The sequence below is a fragment of the Lissotriton vulgaris genome, chromosome 7, assembly GCF_964263255.1.
Source record: "Lissotriton vulgaris chromosome 7, aLisVul1.2, whole genome shotgun sequence".
NCBI lineage: Eukaryota > Metazoa > Chordata > Amphibia > Caudata > Salamandridae > Lissotriton > Lissotriton vulgaris.
The window spans coordinates 1161409656-1161428473 of NC_141695.1; the positions used below are offsets into that span (position 1 = coordinate 1161409656).

Genomic DNA, 18818 nt, shown 5'->3' on the forward strand with positions numbered 1-18818 from the left:
CTGAGGCCAGAGGTCTTCAATGCCCTCTGATGCTGCTGGAGCCACCAGCCGCCCAGCAAGTCGCAGAAATACCCTACAAAAGGGAGGGAATGAGCGTGACCAGCTGCTTTTGCGGCTCTCGGCTTCAGGCTGCAAGACACTGCTCTCTGCATTACCTCTGATCTCCCCTCAGCCACAATCCCCGCTCTGGTGAGGCGTTTCGGCAGCGGCTCTGCTCTCTTCACTCTTCTCTACGTGACCAGCATAAACCTAGGATAACTATTCAAGTTGCCTTACTTTCCCCTTGGGGTAGCGTTAATGTATTTCGAGCTTCTTTCTATTTTAGGGTCTCCTCAGGATGGCGGAAATGGTAGGGCCTGTCCGTGAAAGGATGTGAATGAATGATTAGAGTTTAATACAGTAGCCATCTGTGTTGGTGTGAAAGTGGCTTTTTGAAGGGTAATTTAAGTCCTTTCATATATCCGTGTAACCCATAGGCTTCTTGTAGGTGTTACAACATGTGGGATTGAAAAGGGTCCATAGATTAACATCGAACCATTGAGGCCAATAAAAATACCTACACTGGATAAGCACAAATTTGGCATATCCAATGTAGGTATGTTGCCAAAACAAATACAAAGTCACATTATAATATGCAGTATTATTCATTGGATGCAATAAGACAACCTGTGATTTCAATACATATGCCCACATTATTGGGTCTCTCGGTAGCTTTAAGGTGTCCAAAAAATTAGGGATCGATAACAGATGAGCAGTTGAAATAGTAGAGACAACATGTTTAGCAATACAGAAAATCTTTATTAAACTTAGTTTTTGTTACATTTTTGCGTTATACAAAGCATTTTTATGATAGTTAAAAAGTTTTTTGTTTTTTTACAAATTGAAATGTGGATACCCTTTTCTCCAAATATTTTAATTGCCATAAATCTGATTAAAAATACACATTAAACGCATGTTTCAGACATTCTAAATGTTCTATAATCTCAATACCACAAAGTACATAGAATATACAGATGTGGAAAAAATCTAGTTAGTATATAATACTCCCCAATAACAGTTTTAATACATGAAATGACGATACTGATTTAGAACTTTGATATTTGAGCTCAAGAGCATCCATCTGATATTTTAAATGTATTACAACAAAAAGAATCACAGTTTTATTTTGGTTGAGAATACCAGACGCCTGAATATTTTGGGTAAAGCAAAATGATAAAATAAGGACTTTGTCCAAAGATTAAAGAAACAGCACCAAGTTGTCTGTTACCCACCGTACCTTTTTAAAATGCGCCACTGGTGTCTAATTGATAAATCATTCATATTATTTAAAACATTCACACACTCATCTAAAATAAACATAACAAAAACATCTTCCAGGAACCAAACAATTTTGAAACTAGATAAAGGATCTGTAATAAATATATAAGTACTTTATCCTCCATATACAAAATGTATTAAAATTATTTGAAAGGACAAGCTGATAGAAACATGGTTACAAACACAGAGTCTGGCCTATAGAGGCTGTCAGACGTGCATAAGAACTCCCATCACATAAATATGTGTTGCCGGTGTTACTGAATATCCTGTTCTTTAGAATTAATATACATGTAGAATATAAATAGGTGCATTGAAATAAGAATTGGTAGATCACCAGTTAAATCTATACTCGTGGATATATACTGTGAAAAGTCCTACAAATTCATTTAAAAGGTACTGTGATGTGGGATCAACATGACTAAGATAATTTCAAATAACCTGCCTGATAAATGATAAATAACCTAATGAGCCAGTCAAAATGCTCTTAAAGAATGGCTCCTGTTGATTAGTACGGATCAACCCCTTTTTTAAAGTGAGGTTGGAATGAAAAATTGATAAAATTCCTACGTGTTTTTTATATTTGTTCCATTTGTAGATATCAAGCAGCAGTATTACTTTGCAGGAGGGAGACAACCTACACCAATAGAGTGATGTGCTGCTTATTTCTACCAAACATTGTTGAGAAAAGTAGCAACCAAAGTAATCTTATGTTTAACACTTTGGTGTCAAATGTGATGCATGTGTAAAAATCTTTCAAGATTTAAAAAAACATTTAAGCATATTCGACATGGGAAGTATAGGCAAAACATTAAATTAGTGCCAACATAGACATTCATCTCAAAACTGTGCTTGCATACACTATTATCTCAAATGAAAAGGCAGCCACGAAAGCAGATAGCCACCCTGCTCTAACTTAGACATCAATGAGTAAAATGTAGCTGTTTGTGGAATTAGGAGACCATTGCTTTTTTGTGGGAAAGGCTCCATCACTAGCTCTTACACCACATATGTGGACTCATAACTCAAAATTTTGTGTAAGTAAATGTTACTTTTAAAATGACTATTTACAATTGCACACAGCTCTACAAAATGAGTAATGGTTCATTGGACAGGTAAGGAAAACAGCAGGTTTGCATGCCTCAATTTGTTGCATTTGTAGTATGGTAAGCTGCAGCTAAGGAAAAAGTGAACATTGATTCGTCAACTTCAGTTAATCTGTTTTGGTAATACTATATTTTCATTTACAAACAATTTACAGTTATTGGAGAATGTTTTTTAATAATACTATTTCAATATATTTAAAACGAAGGATTCTTAAAATTAAAAACGGATTAAATATTTATAGCAGAACTTCTATAGACATGTCTTTAGGCTTCCCTGAAAAATGTAGGCAGACAACAGCAGAGCTATCCTTTGAAGTGACAATTTTTCAATATTCTTATAAAAATACTGCAGTGATTGGAAATAGTGCTGGAGTACAACTGTGAAATCTATGGTTCCATACTGAGTACATTAGGAGTTGTAACCAGGTGGATGACATTGGAATGGGAAACTGATTTGCTTTACCAATCTATGGCCTTGCTAGATTGGCGACAAATGCCATTCAGATGTCCAGCAAGGCACTGGATTTATGTGTTGGGGCTTTAATAAACATGTCTACAGTGTTTCACACACCAATCAAACAAACTAAAGAAGCAAATTGCACTTTCATAGAGCTTTAGATTGATTTGCAAGCATGGTTACCAAGAAAATGGTCATTCAACAAACATGCGTACAGTTGTAATAAATAATATAAGATGTGAATTAATATTAGAAACTAAAAATAAAATAAAAATCATGAACATACATGAGAAATGTACAATGAATATATCCTTTATAAATACTATCTGCATAATGGCCTACAAAACAACCAAGTTAATCTGTGTTCTGGCAAATAATGAAATACAAATAGAAAAATATGCCTGCTGTTCAAACTAAAATATAAAAAGTGTCCAATAACAAAGTACATTTGCTACCAATGTGAAAAAGTGACGCAGCTAGTCATCCTGCTTTCATATTGGCATCCTACATCGGAAAGTCACCTCACCAGACAGAATTCATTGCTATTAGCTCAGAAGCAATAAGTAAAATATATACAATATGTTTAAATAGTAATTTGTACAATTATGTTTAGTGAAAGTGGACATATCAAAAGCAAAGTTGTTGAAATGATCACATGATCACCACCCCACAGCATGTCAAGCTTGAAATGAAAGTGTGATTTCCAGACTTTTTTTTTGTAAAATAAAACATGGCAAGACTTCAAAGATTTTTTCAGTTTGGTGATGCATCTCAGAATGCATATTTGGATTTCAATTTTGTATATGCAAATTCATACAAATCTAGGACAGTCACTTCTAACCGGGCCGCAAAGTAACCTAAAATTCTTAATGGGGAAAATGCAGCCAGCACAATCTTCACTCACTATTTAGAAATCAATTACATGGCCCACCATATTCCCAGTACCTTAGTGAATTCTAAATCAAAATTACACTTTAAACTACATCTCAAAGAGACTTGCAGCATTACTCCACACCTTCTATATTTTGCAATCAATAATGACTTGGAATTAAGAAACCTCTTCATAGTGAATCCTAGTCCTTGAACCTTTCCATTCTATAACATTTGGAACCGACCCCTAAGAGTAGGAATGGTCTGCCTGCTTGCACAGGCAATTCCCAATGAATTAGGAAGAAGAAAGTGCAGCATGACAGAGTAACACTCCACACTTTGTAACTATATGCTGTTGCCAAACAGTTTTTTCTAAATTGCTAGAAAAAAGCTCACTGAGGGTTATCAATACAAAATTATAACACATGGGCACTATTATTAAAATAGCAGTGTTTTAGAACTACAAGTCTATAAAACCCTGCAATGTAAGTGAAATACATCTTGAGAAAAGTAAGGTCTTATTGCTGTATAACAGTTCAATTAAATGTTCATGCATTAGTGAGTTTAAAGTTCAATGTGAAATAGTGTGAAAACTTCAAATGCGTAAGGAAATGACTTACTTTTTGGAAAGAAAAATACTTCTATTACCAAGGATGAGGTTGAATCCGCTAACACTTGTCTATACCTTTTATTCTCCATGAAGTTTGCATTTTAAACTAACAATTAAACCATAAAATGATTGCTTGCTTTAAAACACGGCAACAGACCAATCTGAAAAAATAATAAACTTCATCAAAATGTTATCACCCCATCCCACTATTTCATGTAACATCACTGGGCATTCCTGCCCTATTGAGCACCCACTTCAGTTTGTCATCAATTCAGGGTTTCCGTAATATAACATTTAAACAACTATGTAAGACACAGATGTCATTTTTGAACTACATACAAAACATGACATGGATCGACTCTGTTAGAAAGGTTATTTAAGGTACCCATAGTACAGCTTGTTCCAAAGTAATGAATATGCTACTTACTAGTATGCATCTGTTCTTGGCATGTAGGGCTGCTAACATTCATATCTTTGCATTAGATCGCCACCTAGTGTTGGGTCCGGATGATCGCACATTGTTGTCCTGGAAGAGTCTTCGAAGTATCCTGAGATGGGTGGCTCCTCCCCTGGACTACAGTGCGCATGGGCATCGGCTCCATCCCCAGATTGTTTTTCGCCATTGTGGCAAAGGATGGAGTGAAAAGTGTAAAGGATGTCCATGCTAATGATTGAATACAATAGTATATCTGCAGCTGCGACAGGCACCGGGGAGGAGGGTGGGCGATATGAATGTTAGCAGCCCTACATGCCAAGAACAGATGCATACTAGTAAGTAGCATATTCAGTTCGAGGCATGTGGGCTGCTAAATTCATATCTTTGCATAGAATACATAGCAGTCCCTCCATCAGCGGCGGGTGCCCGTGCCAGCTGCAGAAACCTGAAAAAGTGTCTTGAGAACAGCCTGCCCTACAGCCGCTTGCTGTTTGGAATGTACATCAACACAGTAGTGTTTTGTAAAGGTATGTGGTGTAACCCACGTGGCTGCTCTGCAAATGTCCTCTAGAGGAATGTTTCCAAGGAAAGCCATGGATGCCCCCAACTTGCGTGTGGAGTGTGCCTTTGGGGGTATTGTTAAAGTGCGCTTGGCTTTATGATAACAGATTTGAATGCACTTAACAATCCATCTGGCTATTCCTGCTTTGGAAATTGGGTTGCCCTTGTGTTGTGGTGAGAAGGCAACAAAGAGTTGTTTTGTCTTCCTAAAGTGTTGTGTCCTGTCTATGTAGTACATCAATGCCCTCCGTACGTCTAACGTATGGAGCATCCTTTCCGCCACTGTTTGTGGGTTCTGGAAGAATGCAGGCAAATCGATAGTTTGGTTGAGATGAAAATGTGACACCACCTTTGGAAGGAATTTGGGGTTAGTGCGTAGTACTACCCTATTTGGATGAATCTGGATGAATGGCTCTTGTATCGTGAGTGCTTGCAACTCACTTACTCGTCTTAGTGACGTAATGGCAATTAGGAAAGCAACTTTCCACGTTAGGAATTGCAGTTCGCACGAGTGCATTGGCTCAAACGGTGGTCCCATCAGTCTTGTGAGGACCACATTGAGGTTCCACACGGGAGCTGGCGGTGTTCTTGGGGGAATGACTCGCTTCAGGCCTTCCAGAAACGCTTTAATGGCCGGCACCCTGAAGACTGAGAGATGCTGCCTATTTTGAAGGTAAGCTGCGATGGCGGATAGATGTATCCGAATAGAAGTGAACGCTAGTTTGCACTTATAAAGGTGTAACAGATAGCAAATGATGTTAGGGATAGATGCATCTAGCGGGTTTATGTCATTGTCTGCACAGTAAATGACAAAACGCTTCCATTTTGCGGCATAGCATGCTCTGGTTGACGGCTTCCTCGCCTCCTTGATGATGTTCATGCATTCAGGAGGTAGGTTTAGGTACCCAAACTCTAAGACTTCAGGAGCCAGATCGCTAGGTTGAGCTGTTGCGGATCTGGATGCTGAATTTCTCCATGGTTCTGCGTCAGAAGTCTGGGCGTGAGGCGCAGTCTTTGATGCGGGACCACTGAGAGTTCGAGGAACGTGGTGTACCATGCTTGGCGCGCCCACGTTGGAGCAACTAGGATGAGTGTCATGGAGTGTTGCCGTAGTTTCCTCGCCACCAGTGGTATCAGGGGTGTCGGGGGAAAAGCGTAAGCAAATTTGCCTGACCAGTTCATCCATATCGCATTGCCCTGCGATTGGGGGTGTGGGAACCTGGCGGCGAAGCTTTGGCATTTTGCGTTCTCCCTTGTGGCGAACAGGTCTATGTCTGGACGCCCCCACCTTTGGAAGTACGGCTGGAGTACCGATGGATGTATCTCCCACTCGTGCATTTGATGACTGTATCTGCTGAGCAGATCCGCCATCTGATTGTCCTTCCCCGGGAGGTGTTCTGCCATGAGGAAGATGTTCCTCTGAATGGCCCACTTCCACATGCTCTGAGCCAGGTGAGACAGCTGTGGTGAGTGGGTGCCCCCCTGCTTTTGGATGTAGTACATCGCGGTCATGTTGTCCGTCCGGACTAACACCACTTTGTTGCACAGATGTACAATGAAGGACTTGAGTGCCATGAAGATCGCCATCAGTTCTAGATAGTTGATGTGCATCTTCTGTTGCTGCGTCGTCCATAGTCCCTGCACTGTGTAAGTGAGCAGGTGTGCTCCCCATCCCTGGAGAGATGCGTCCGTCGTCAGGATAACTTGTGGCACTGGCTCCTGGAACAGTCGGCCCTTGCAAAGGTTGTGTGGAGTCCACCAATGCAGAGAGTTGTATGCCCGACTGGTAACCAACACTAGGTCTGTTAATTGTCCCTGAGCCTGTGTCCACTGATTTGCTAAGCACTCCTGGAGCGGGCGCATATGCAACCGTGCGTGAGGGACTATGAAGATGCAGGAGGCCATCATGCCTATCAACTGCATGAACACTCTTGCTGGGAGTGAGTGTCCCGGTCTGAACTTCTGGATTAAAGACTGTATGCCGTCTATCCTGACCTGGTTTGGTTGTGCCGAGGCTGTCAGGGTATTGATTGTCGCACCCAGAAACTGCCGGACGTGTGCCGGCTGAAGGTGTGACTTTGGGTAATTCAACGAGAAACCCAGGTCGTGAAGGAGGTGAATGGTAGTCGACATGTCCGCGGCGCACTGCTGTTCCGACCTGGCTTGAACGAGCCAGTCGTCGAGGTAGGGATAGACATGGATGTTCTGCCTCCTGAGGTGCGCTGCTACTGTCGCCAGACACTTGGTAAACACCCTTGGGGCAGTTGTGACTCCGAAGGGTAGGACTTTGAACTGATAATGCGTGCCCTGGATAGTAAACCTGAGGTACTTTCTGTGGGACGGATGTAGCGGAATGTGGAAATAAGCATCCTTGAGATCTAAGGTTGCTAAGAAGTCTCCTTTGTTTAACATAGGAAGAATCTGTTGCAGTGTAAGCATGTGGAAATGCTCTGACAGTATGTACAGATTGAGGGGACGGAGATCCAGAATTGGTCTGAGAGATCCGTCCTTCTTTGGAATGAGGAAGTACAGGGAATAAACCCCTGTGCCTTCTTCCCCCACTGGCACGAGCTCGATTGCCCCTTTTTGCAGCATCACCAACACTTCTTGCTGCAATAAGTGCAAGTGCTCTGCGGACATAGGTCTTTGCCTTGGTGGAATGTTGGGTGGAGTGGACTTTAACTCTAGACAATAACCGTACTGGATAAGCTGTCGCACCCACCTGTCTGTGGTGATGTTGATCCAGACGGGCAGGAACTGCTGTATTCTCCCCCCGACAGGTGTTAAATGGTCGGGGGGCAGTGACAGAGAGTCACTGGTTGCTCGGGGCAGAGGAGCGTGAATTGTTGCCTCCTTTGCCACGTCCTTTGTTGCTGTTTCCCCTGTAGCCCCTCTTGTTTTGTTTGGGGTACGAGGACTGTGCTCCACCTCTAGGGAACTGTGACTGTTGACCCATCTGTCCTCTGGTGACTCCACGTGCACCTGAGCGACGAAAATTATTGCCACGAAACTGCTGAGATTGTAGGGCCCCCATCGATTTAGCGGTTTCAGTGTCCTTTTTAATCTTTTCCAGGGTGGTGTCAACATCTGGACCAAACAGTCTATCAGGATTGACTGGTTGATTAAGTATGGTTGTTTGAATGTCAGGTTTGAACCCCGATATGCGGAGCCAAGCCTGTCTTCTGAGCATGACACTGGTGTTAATGGCCCTAGCGGCTGTGTCCGCGACATCAAGTGCGCACTTTATGGCCGCGTTGGAAATCAGTTGTCCTTCTTGTATAATCATTTTGGTGCCCTCTTGAAACTGCGGAGGCAGGTGTTCTACAATCTGCTCTAGTGTATCGTAATGTGATCTATCATACCGTGCCAGTAGTGCCTGTGTATTTGCAATACGCCAAAAATTGGCAGCCTGTGCAGCCACTCTTTTGCCTCCTGCCTCTAGCACTTTGGACTCCTTATCCGGGGGAGGAGCTTCACCCGTTGTTTGGGAGTTGGCCCTCTTGCGTGCGTTTGCTACCACCAAGGAGTCAAGGGGCAATTGTCCTCGAATGTATGCAGGGTCTGCAGGCGCTGGTCTGTACTTTTTTTCAATACGTGGGTTGACCACCCTCGCCCTGGTAGGCTCTTTAAAGATGTCCGCAGCATGCTTGAGGACCCCTTTGAGCATAGGCAGGGTCTTTACATTTCTTTCCGAAACTGAAAATGTGTCGAATAGAAAGTCCTCCTCAACTGGGTCAGCATGCATGTCCACATCATGATTAGCAGCTGCCCTCTCAATGAGTGCATGAAAACCTGCAGAATCCTCTGTAGGTGATGCACGTGTACTGAAAGTCTGTGGGTCTTGCCCCATATCTTGGGTGCCTTGGTCCCCAATGCCATAATAAGAATCTGGCTGTGCATCAGGTTCATTGACTGGGAACGTGTATTGTTCATCTTCATGATCGCCGAAGATGTTATCTGGATCCGGGGCCGCCTGTTTGGCCACGAGGCGCACTGCGCGCCGAATCGTAAGAGTTTTCTTCGACCTGAACTTCGCACAGGCCCGGCAACTTCCTTCGTCATGGTCTGGCGAAAGGCACTTATTACAGACCGGGTGTACGTCTATATGTGGGTATTTGGACCCACAGAGCGGGCAGAGTTTAAACGGACTCCGCTCCATGCTGGGAACTTAGTCGAGTCGCGATGAGAAGGCCTCGATGTCCGAAGAGTAGTAAAACTCCGGTGATTCCGGCTCCGAGAGACGGAAGAACTCGAGACCGTACGCAAACAATACCGACGTAAAGAACCCAAAGCCTTTTGGCCGTAAAAAAAAAAAAAAAAAGATGTTTAATCGGTTCCGACGGAGAGACGTCGAGACCGCATCCGAACCCAATGGCGGAAAAAAACAATCTGGGGATGGAGCCGATGCCCATGCGCACTGTAGTCCAGGGGAGGAGCCACCCATCTCAGGATACTTCGAAGACTCTTCCAGGACAACAATGTGCGATCATCCGGACCCAACACTAGGTGGCGATCTAATGCAAAGATATGAATTTAGCAGCCCACATGCCTCGAACAGAGGTATTCCTTTTTTTTAAGAAAAATAGGAAACACTTCTGTAACCCATTTCCTACACTGCGCGTTTCCAAATCCAACATACATTTGTGTCACCAAGAGAGTGACAAAAGGTTGGTAGCAGAAAGGTATGTAGTTTCAAAAAGATGTTATGAAGGGTACTGACAATTTGGATACCTAAGTATTTGTCTACTCCATTAATCTGAAACAAATGTTTCCTACTAAACCAAAATTCCAATAAGGTATGTTTACACTATCACAGCATTAATCTTTTATGAGGAGATTAAAAAAACATTATAACCAATATCTCATTAAACTGCATAGGTGAACGGAGGGGATAATAGGTGTTTTTGCACCAACACCTACGTGGCATGGTGTGACATACAAGAGCACTAAGACAACAAAAATAGATCTGTATTAACGAAATACTGACAAGACCTGAACAATCAAAAAATTTTCTTAGCCTAATAAGAACACTGTGTATTGTGTATGCAGAAAAAAATACTATGTTTCCATAAAAACATAACTAAAGTGAAAAATATTTTGTTCACTCTCCTTGGTATCACATCCATGTCAAAGGTGGTGAGATCTGAGACCACAAACCGGATAGGATATAATTAACAACAATTGTTTTTAATGATTTGTTTCAAATCAAAATATCCTGAAGATGCAGCCGGTTTTATATATCAGAGAGCATAAGAAAAGGGGATTAAGAAGTGTGACAGTGTCCACCTTAAAACCAGTTTAATACATAAGAATCAAAATACTATTGTGGAACCGATATATATGCTACAAACAATAGTGTAACCCCAAAATATGGAATGTGTATTTTCTAAGGAAAATAAAGCTGAAGTTAGCTGCTTATATTGCATGATGTGCTGAATCAGTTACCTATTTCCAATAACCTATTTTCTGAAGAATCCTTTTCAAGGCCTTACAGCAGGGGTGCAATCAGATCTTTTCGGCAAGAAACAAGTCATACAAAGATAGATGCATATTTACAATATGTAAATACAATTAGAACTACTAATTTTCTACCTAGTAGTACATTTATGTTGATGTATAAATGTCTCCGATATAGGTGCAGTACTGGAAGGAACACTGTATTCCTTCTCTGAAACTGAACTATTTGGCACATACCTCAATTTCAAACAAATGCCAGTGCAATTATTTTGCTATACAAGAACGTTAATACAAACAGAATATGAAGTGAGAAAAACAAATCACTAAGCGGTATGGAATGGGGGAAAGTAACCCAGATCGGCACTCTTGAATCTTACTGGGCAGGTTACAGTTTCTAATAAGTTGTGCTGGAAGTGCACACCATAATTTAACATACTTGAAAGAGTTATAGCAAGCCTGACATCAGGAAAATAAATACTGCAACAGAACTGCAGGGTGTCAACTTGTACACGACACAACAGGTCTTCATGCAGATCTTCTGTTAACAGTTAAAAAATGTCAACATGCACCTAATATACCTCATGGTTTACAAAAGCACAGGGCAGAAAATGTACTCTATTTTTTAAATATGTTATACGCAGCATTTTAAAGCCTAATATTTACCGGGGTTCGTGTTTAACTCCCTGAAACCAGTTGCTTTAATAAATTTCACTTACAAAAGTCCTTATGCCAACTGAAGAATACACAATGATACATACATATTCTACAACGTCCAATACAGCGTACATTGTAGTGACTAATTTACAAACAGTTGAGAATCTTAGTTTCCAATGGTCATTGAATAGTCATCTACAAGGAGTGAATCCAGAATTGAAGAAAAAGCTACTTATCAATAGGTATCTTTCAAATCTGGATAGGCAATCTGTTACTGGCTCCCTTCCAGGAGCAGCAACTGCAGTGTGTAATTTAAAATATTCAGGAGGGCATGAACTAGCCCTAAGAAATCAGGAGTACAGTTATCTGCCCTTATTTTTGTTATCAAGCTTCAGTCTACCTAATCAGACTTGCAGGCCCATATTTCTAAAAGGAAAATGGAAATTACAAAATCACATGAAACGGGTCCATATGTTAACCATGCATCTTTGCAATCTTGCAACTGGGTGCTTTTTGTCCAGAATTTACTAGTGCTTTTAGAAGCAAAGACAACAGTTGAAATTTTTTAAATGATCCGCCTAGCTTAAATAATTGTTTCCTTGTGCATCCCTTAATACTTTGAATGTACTTCATAATACTGGTTTTGTACAATGCAGGATGAGAAAATCTACAAAGCGAAAGGTTGCAGTTTGAAACCAAATAAGGTTTTGAAGTAGGAATATTTTATACTTTTAGAAATAAGGGAGTGTGTGGCAGTACTTTTAAGCAGGTAAATTCTAAAATATCTTTCAAAGTTTGATTTGATTTTAAAATGTATACACTGTGCGATAACCCAAAAGGATGTCCTGCCACCGGAATGATGCACTGCTTACAGCAAAAATATGTAGCTCGGAACCTGCTTTGGTAAAATGAGGACCTAGGTTCTGCACAAGTGGCAAGCAGAGGTTGTTCATCAATATAAAAAAGGCTCTGCCATCTGAGCGGATCTCATTGAATTTAGGAATATTTGCAAGCTGCAACATGCTACAACGAAGGGATCTAGCAGACAGGTAGGGAGAGAAGTCGTATAGTTTCTACATACAGAGCCATGCATGTTTCTATTACAAAAACAGAGAGCCTCAAAAATGCATAGTTTGTGTAGAGATAGCCAATGAAGGGCAACAAGATGATCAGAGATTCTAGTGCGTCTGCCAAGACCTAGAATTAAGCAAGCAGTTGCATTTTGTTTCACCTCCAACCGAGAGAAGAAGAGATGGCTAAAGAGTCCAATGAAAATAGAGTTACAATAGTCCAACCTGCTGGAAATAAGGGACAATTTTAGAACTGAGCCTAGATAAGCTAGGTGAACGAGGAATGATTTTTCTCAAAAACTTCATCCCGAAAAACAGGAGACTTAACTTTTTGGCGTGGGCTTCAAATTATAGTTTGGCATCGAAAATTATTCCTGAATTAGAAGATGGTTTTGGACAATTGCCTAGAGACAGCCACCACCAGTTAGAGGTCCAGATGTAAGAACTGCCAAAAATCAAGTCGTTATTCTTGTCTGTGTTAAGCCAGAGAGAGTTTGCATTCATTCAGTTGGCCATTGATAGCAAGCAATTTTGCACTGGTCAAGAAAAGGTTTGCACACTCCATTCAGTCACAGAGTGATTTTGGTGTTTTCTGCGCTAGAACAGAACTGAAGGCTGCGAGATGATGCAAGGAGACCAACATATAGATAATAAAGGATGGGGCTTAACGATGAGCCTTGGAGAACCCCACAGTTTACTGTTTTGAACACGGATTGATAATGAATTGATAATGGACAACAACAACTGCTTAAATATGTCCCTTCAGAAAATGCTGAAACCAACTTAGAATGGTGCCCTGCAGACCAGCTGCAGATAGTCTGTTCAGAAGAAAGTCATGAGAAACAGTATTGAGAGCAGATAAGGGGTCAACAAAGGGTTATGAAAGCAGATCTCCCAGCATACATAATCATCCATATTTCATTTTTGGCTCTGTCAACACAGTTTTAGTGCTAAGTCTCAGAAGAAAACCTGAATGATAGATATTAAAAGAACTGCCTTTTATATTTTTTGAGAGTTGCGTATTACTTCAACTTACCATGATTTTAGCAATAAGGGGTAATGGGGATATAGGACAACAGCTGAACAAAATTGCAGGATCAAGTGTGGGGTTTTTCAGCAGATACATAATAAACACTACTGTCCAAAGATCATACACCTTATCAGAAGGGAAAGAGGCATTGCAAACTGATGCAACTACAATGTCCACACAAGAAGTAAAACAGTTCATGATCTTAGTTGGGCAGGAATCTACAGGGAAGCCAGAAGAAATATGGTTAAGCTTAGAAAGGAGGACATCTTGACCCACCAGTGCAAAATCTGACCAAGGCGGGCACTACAGGAGAACGAGAAAGAGTACCACTTGGACAGTCTTGCACAGAGGCAAGTGTAGGATTAGCTAATATTTAAAAAAGCTCAAATGTCGGGCAGCCTTATCCTGAAAAGAGACTGCTAAATCAGAGCAGAAGTTTTGTTTAGTTAAGACTAATGTAACAGTAGCTTCAGGATAAGCTGTAGGGAATTGAAGATTGCTAAAATTTCTTTAGCAGTATTTTTTGCAGTGGTAATGCATTTATCATAGTACTTGGCCGGGGCATTATATAACTTTCTGTAGACTTGTAACTCATGTTTGTATGTTAGTGCGTCCTCAGTTATAAATGCAGCGCCAGAGACTCTCATACATTTTACATAATCTTTTTGCCAAAGAAAGCTCTTCAGTATACCACAGGGGCAGATGGAGACGTTCTGGGAGAAGTCTGAGTTTTCAAAAGAAAGCAGCATCTAAGGCCGAAGAAACCTAGTCATTAAAAAGATCCACAGAGATGTTGGTATTTCTGTAAAGTGGGACAAGCATTGTCTGGAAGAACAACTGGTTTAGAAAAGTTTACCTTGGACCGTGGACAACACAGTAATGTGGGTAGTTATAAAATTAGCATTGGTATGATTTATTTTATTACTAGTAAAAAGAATGGCCTAATTGTCAGAGTAAGCTCTAGTGCAGAGAAGGACTCCACTAGGCCATGTCAAGTGTGACAAATGTTCAGATGGACAAAGTCTTAGACTAGTTAAGACAGATCAAATATTGAGCAAACATTCAGTAATTTTGATGCTGCATTGTTTTGCTAGTCAGCAACATGAAGGTTAAAATCACAAAGAACAATTAAGCTGTTGCTGTTCAGGTGAGCGGTGGGAAAAAAAGCGTTGTAGGGAAAGGATAATGTTTTTCATAGGACCAAAAGATTGGTATATTAGTTGTACCTTTGTTGACTGACTAGTGGTCATGGAGAGAGTGAGAGACCTAAATTCAGTATTGGAGAGCTGATCTGTTGCCCAAACCGAAAGAGCAGCTCCATAGATGACTAAGACACTGCTGCCAGACCTTCCTGGGCGATTAACTAGCGTAATATGATATAGCCTGAGCGAGTATGGGGAAAAATCCTCTTTAAGACAGGTTTCAGCTATAACGTTTAACCATGGATATTGGTTCATGTATCCAATTCTATATTTATAGGTAGAAATCTGGGTACACAAAATGTGTCTTTCTTTTACCATGAAGCCTCTCTCAAGATCAGTCAGCAAAGACTGAAGAGAACCATCTTGTGAAACAAAGCTGCTGATGTAACTAGTTTTTAACCATTTCTGGAGCAGTGCATTTGAAAGCTAGGGTGGAGTTTGAGTTAAATGCTATTCTCCCTTTTTATCCGTTGGGAATATTTTCCTAATTATAGAGGAATAAAATAGGCACATGTGTAGCATCTCTCATATGTTTGTTTCAGGTATCTTCATTAAGGCAGAGATTGAAGAGAAAATCCAACAATGATCCGTTTTGAGAATTTCAATGTTTTTGTTTAAAAAAAAATGCTGGGTTCATATGAACCACTTCCTAGTTAGTAGAATCTATAGAAACATTTACTTTAACATTTGCACCTTCATAAAAAGTCATTAATACATTTTTTTGCAGCGGACAAACACTACTCTTGTGCAGCACACCCTTTAATGGGTTCCCTTATGGATGTGATAAGTGATAACAGTTCAATAACAAGATTGCTACAGGGGAGTCAACTCCTGGAAAGTGGCAAGATATCACAAATAAATACTTTGTTTCAATGAACAGTCCATCTTGCAGCCTATCATTAGATAGAAGTAATCTCTGAATCGGAGGGAGATGCTTGGGTGCCTAAATCCATATTTGAAAATTTTCAACCAACTAACCATTACTCTAAAAAGCAGTGACTTCCAAATTCTATTTAGCACACAAATGATTTGCAAAGTTTGTTGCATTCTTCTCATGCAGAAGCACACTAAAAAACATTAAGAGTAGTGTTTTTCAAGTACTAAGGACTGAAAAAAGTTTGCTTGCCCAAGTACTTCTTATCTATTTAGACCGAGGACCAAAACTCTAAGGTTTCAGTCTGAAACATGCAAGCAAACAACTCAATACTGGTGTAAGGATTATCTATTTCATGTCACTGAGAAGCAGACATTTATTTGGAGCAGCCAGTTCTGTATTATCCTCTTATTGTGCATGAGTAAAACTGCTTTCAGCTCATTTCATAGATTTGCTGTGTAAAAATGTAAAATCCATAAACACTTTAAATACTAACCATCTTTATATTTAGCTTATAGCTCAAAAAGAGCACTATACTCAAGCTCTTCAGATATTTAACAAATGCAGCTTGTTTTTAAAAGGAAGGCTGTCCTTTCTTTATAAAATTTATACACTAATGGCACATAAGTTCAGAATCATAAGGGTACATTTCATATCCATAAGCCACAAAGGGCAACAATCAATATTCTCTTCTAAAACCTCATACCCTGTGTAAACCTTTTTATATTGCATCAAATGCATTTTTTTAATCAGCCTAGTGATTGTTCTGGTGTTTATATGACATGGTTTTAACTTGTGTTGGACAAGTCAGGTATAACTAAAATACTTTTCCATATATGTGTGTGTTTGAATATATAAATATTTCATTTTAACTATATTTAGAATGACTTTTTTTAATCTGTAGAAGAATAACTCTTAAAAATCCCTGCTTAACCTTTTGCACAGATGCAAACAAGCAGTATTCTATATGAGCTGCATGTGCAAGTGTAACGATGACTGTCCCTACACTTTCTCTTATGGAACCATGGGTTTTTACACAATCTCTACTGCAAAAAAGACATAATCCGTACAGATATAAAACAATAGCATGATTTTGTATAATGTTCGTTATGAAATCTGAAGTAAAAATGTATATAGTGAGTTTCAAAATAGCCGAGCAGGTTTGCTTTTTCTTTAAATAATAAAAAAATAAATAGGGGTCTGCATGATTATTTGTGCAATATGATAAAATCCGTTTCCACTGCAGATTCATTCATTCAATCAGCATTTCGTGATCCAGATTTAAAAAATATTTAAATAACGTTTTAAAATGGAAAATACTAAAGTTCTTTAACAAGAAGTCCTAGATGTGTAAATGAAACAACACTGGAAAAGATGGACAATAGTCCATAATCTTAGTGTCAATGCAGCAATGAGTTATGGCAGTCATCCTCATCAACAGACACAGTGTTCAGGAGTAAACGAGAGGCAGCAAAAGTATCCAGGTTGAGATTCTCTCTGTTCCTTAAGAAATTAATTTGGCATCCAGACGTAACCAATGTAGCCCTTGGCGGGTGAAGCGTACCAGTTCAATCATGGTGCTCGTATTGAATATCAGTGGACCCATGACTTTGTCCAGTTCCACAAAGAATTCTAGAAGAAAAAAATGTTAACTTTAAATGGATTCAGAACCTCCACGGCAAAGATTGAATTTTCATTTCATAACAAATGAAGGCCTTTTGGTAAAAATGACTTATATAGGACTTATTTTTGGGTGACAATGACAACTATGAGCTAAAGAGCCTATGAAATATAGCAACTAGGCTGGAATGTATACTTTGGTTTTCGTTTTATAATGTAGACAATAGAGTGAATAGGTGAAAGTTGCATTTGCCTTATAACAGCTTTTTTTTTCATTATCACTTTGAGGCAGTAAAGTGCTCTGGGTGCCAAGAGTAATGAAACCTAATTTTCACATCCATGGCCTGCACAAAAGAAGTGGCATTAATAGTAATTGAAAACCTGAAGGCTATATGTTGATGCCATGATTAGTTTAGAAAGTCACTGGATATGTTACTTGAAAGGAAAATTTTACTTACCTAGTAAGCATCTGTTTGTGGCATGTAGTGTTGTAAATTTACATGCTTAGCATAATCCCACCATTTAGTGTTGTATGTGTGCAAGTTGATTTTCTTCAAATAAAGTCTTTCAAATCACAAGGTATAGAGACTCCTACTCTTGTTGGTAATGTGCACGGTCACCGACTCCATTGTTACACTGTATTCCCAGAAGAAGGGTGAAGGATGGAGTATGAAGTATAGTGCAATGTCCATGCTAATGAAATTTGGGCAAACTCATAAATATAAATGTAACAGTAACAGTATCGAACAAGTTACTTACCTTCGGTAACGCTTTTTCTGGTAGATACAATATCTGCCTGTGGATTCCTCACCTTGTGAATATCCCCCTTGCGTCAGCAACATTCGGAAAATTCTTTTCGTAGCATCGCGCCGACGTGGACGTCAGAGACACGGCCTTGCACGCGACTCCGCTGACGTCACCGACGCCTATAATAGGCCCACGTCGGCGTGATTACATCAGTTCCGTCCTTTTTTCCGTGCCTTCGAGGCACACGGACGGACCAATGACAGTAGATATATACACAGTATACACAGTACATAAAGTCAAGATAACACACACAGTGTGAAGCAAATGCAGGAAAGCTATTGAAACAACTCCTTGACAACAAAATGTATATACATTACAGTAAACCAGGTATAGAAGAGTGGACAACGGGGAGGCGGGTGGGTCAGTGAGGAATCCACAGGCAGATATTGTATCTACCAGAAAAAGCGTTACCGAAGGTAAGTAACTTGTTCTTCTGATAGATACATCTGCCGTGTGGATTCCTCACCTTGTGAATAGAGTCCCACAGCAGTCCCCACTCCCGGAGGGAGTCCACTCTTTTAAACCAGGAAATCCTGGAGGACAGAGCGCGCAAAATGCCCGTCCCTCCTCACTTCGGAATCCAAGCAGTAATGCTTCGCGAAAGTGTGGAGGGAAGACCAAGTTGCCGCCCTACAAATATCTTCCACAGGAACACGTCTAGCTAAAGCTGAAGTAAAAGATTTAGCTCTTGTTGAATGAGCCCTTATACCCTCAGGAGGCTCCTTACCGGCCAAAAAAGTAGCAGATCTT

General features: G+C 40.3%; 1 protein-coding gene across 1 annotated transcript in view; it reads right to left on the minus strand.

The window, feature by feature from the left end:
- Positions 1 to 10515: 10515 nt before the first annotated feature.
- The window catches only part of AFF4 (ALF transcription elongation factor 4), a 798699-nt gene continuing 790396 nt past the window's right edge, over positions 10516 to 18818 (minus strand). The window contains exon 23 of the mRNA XM_086931629.1: positions 10516 to 17273. Coding sequence (XP_086787755.1) covers positions 17146 to 17273 — 128 coding nt within the window. The 3' untranslated portion in view covers positions 10516 to 17145. The remainder of the gene's footprint in view (positions 17274 to 18818) is intronic.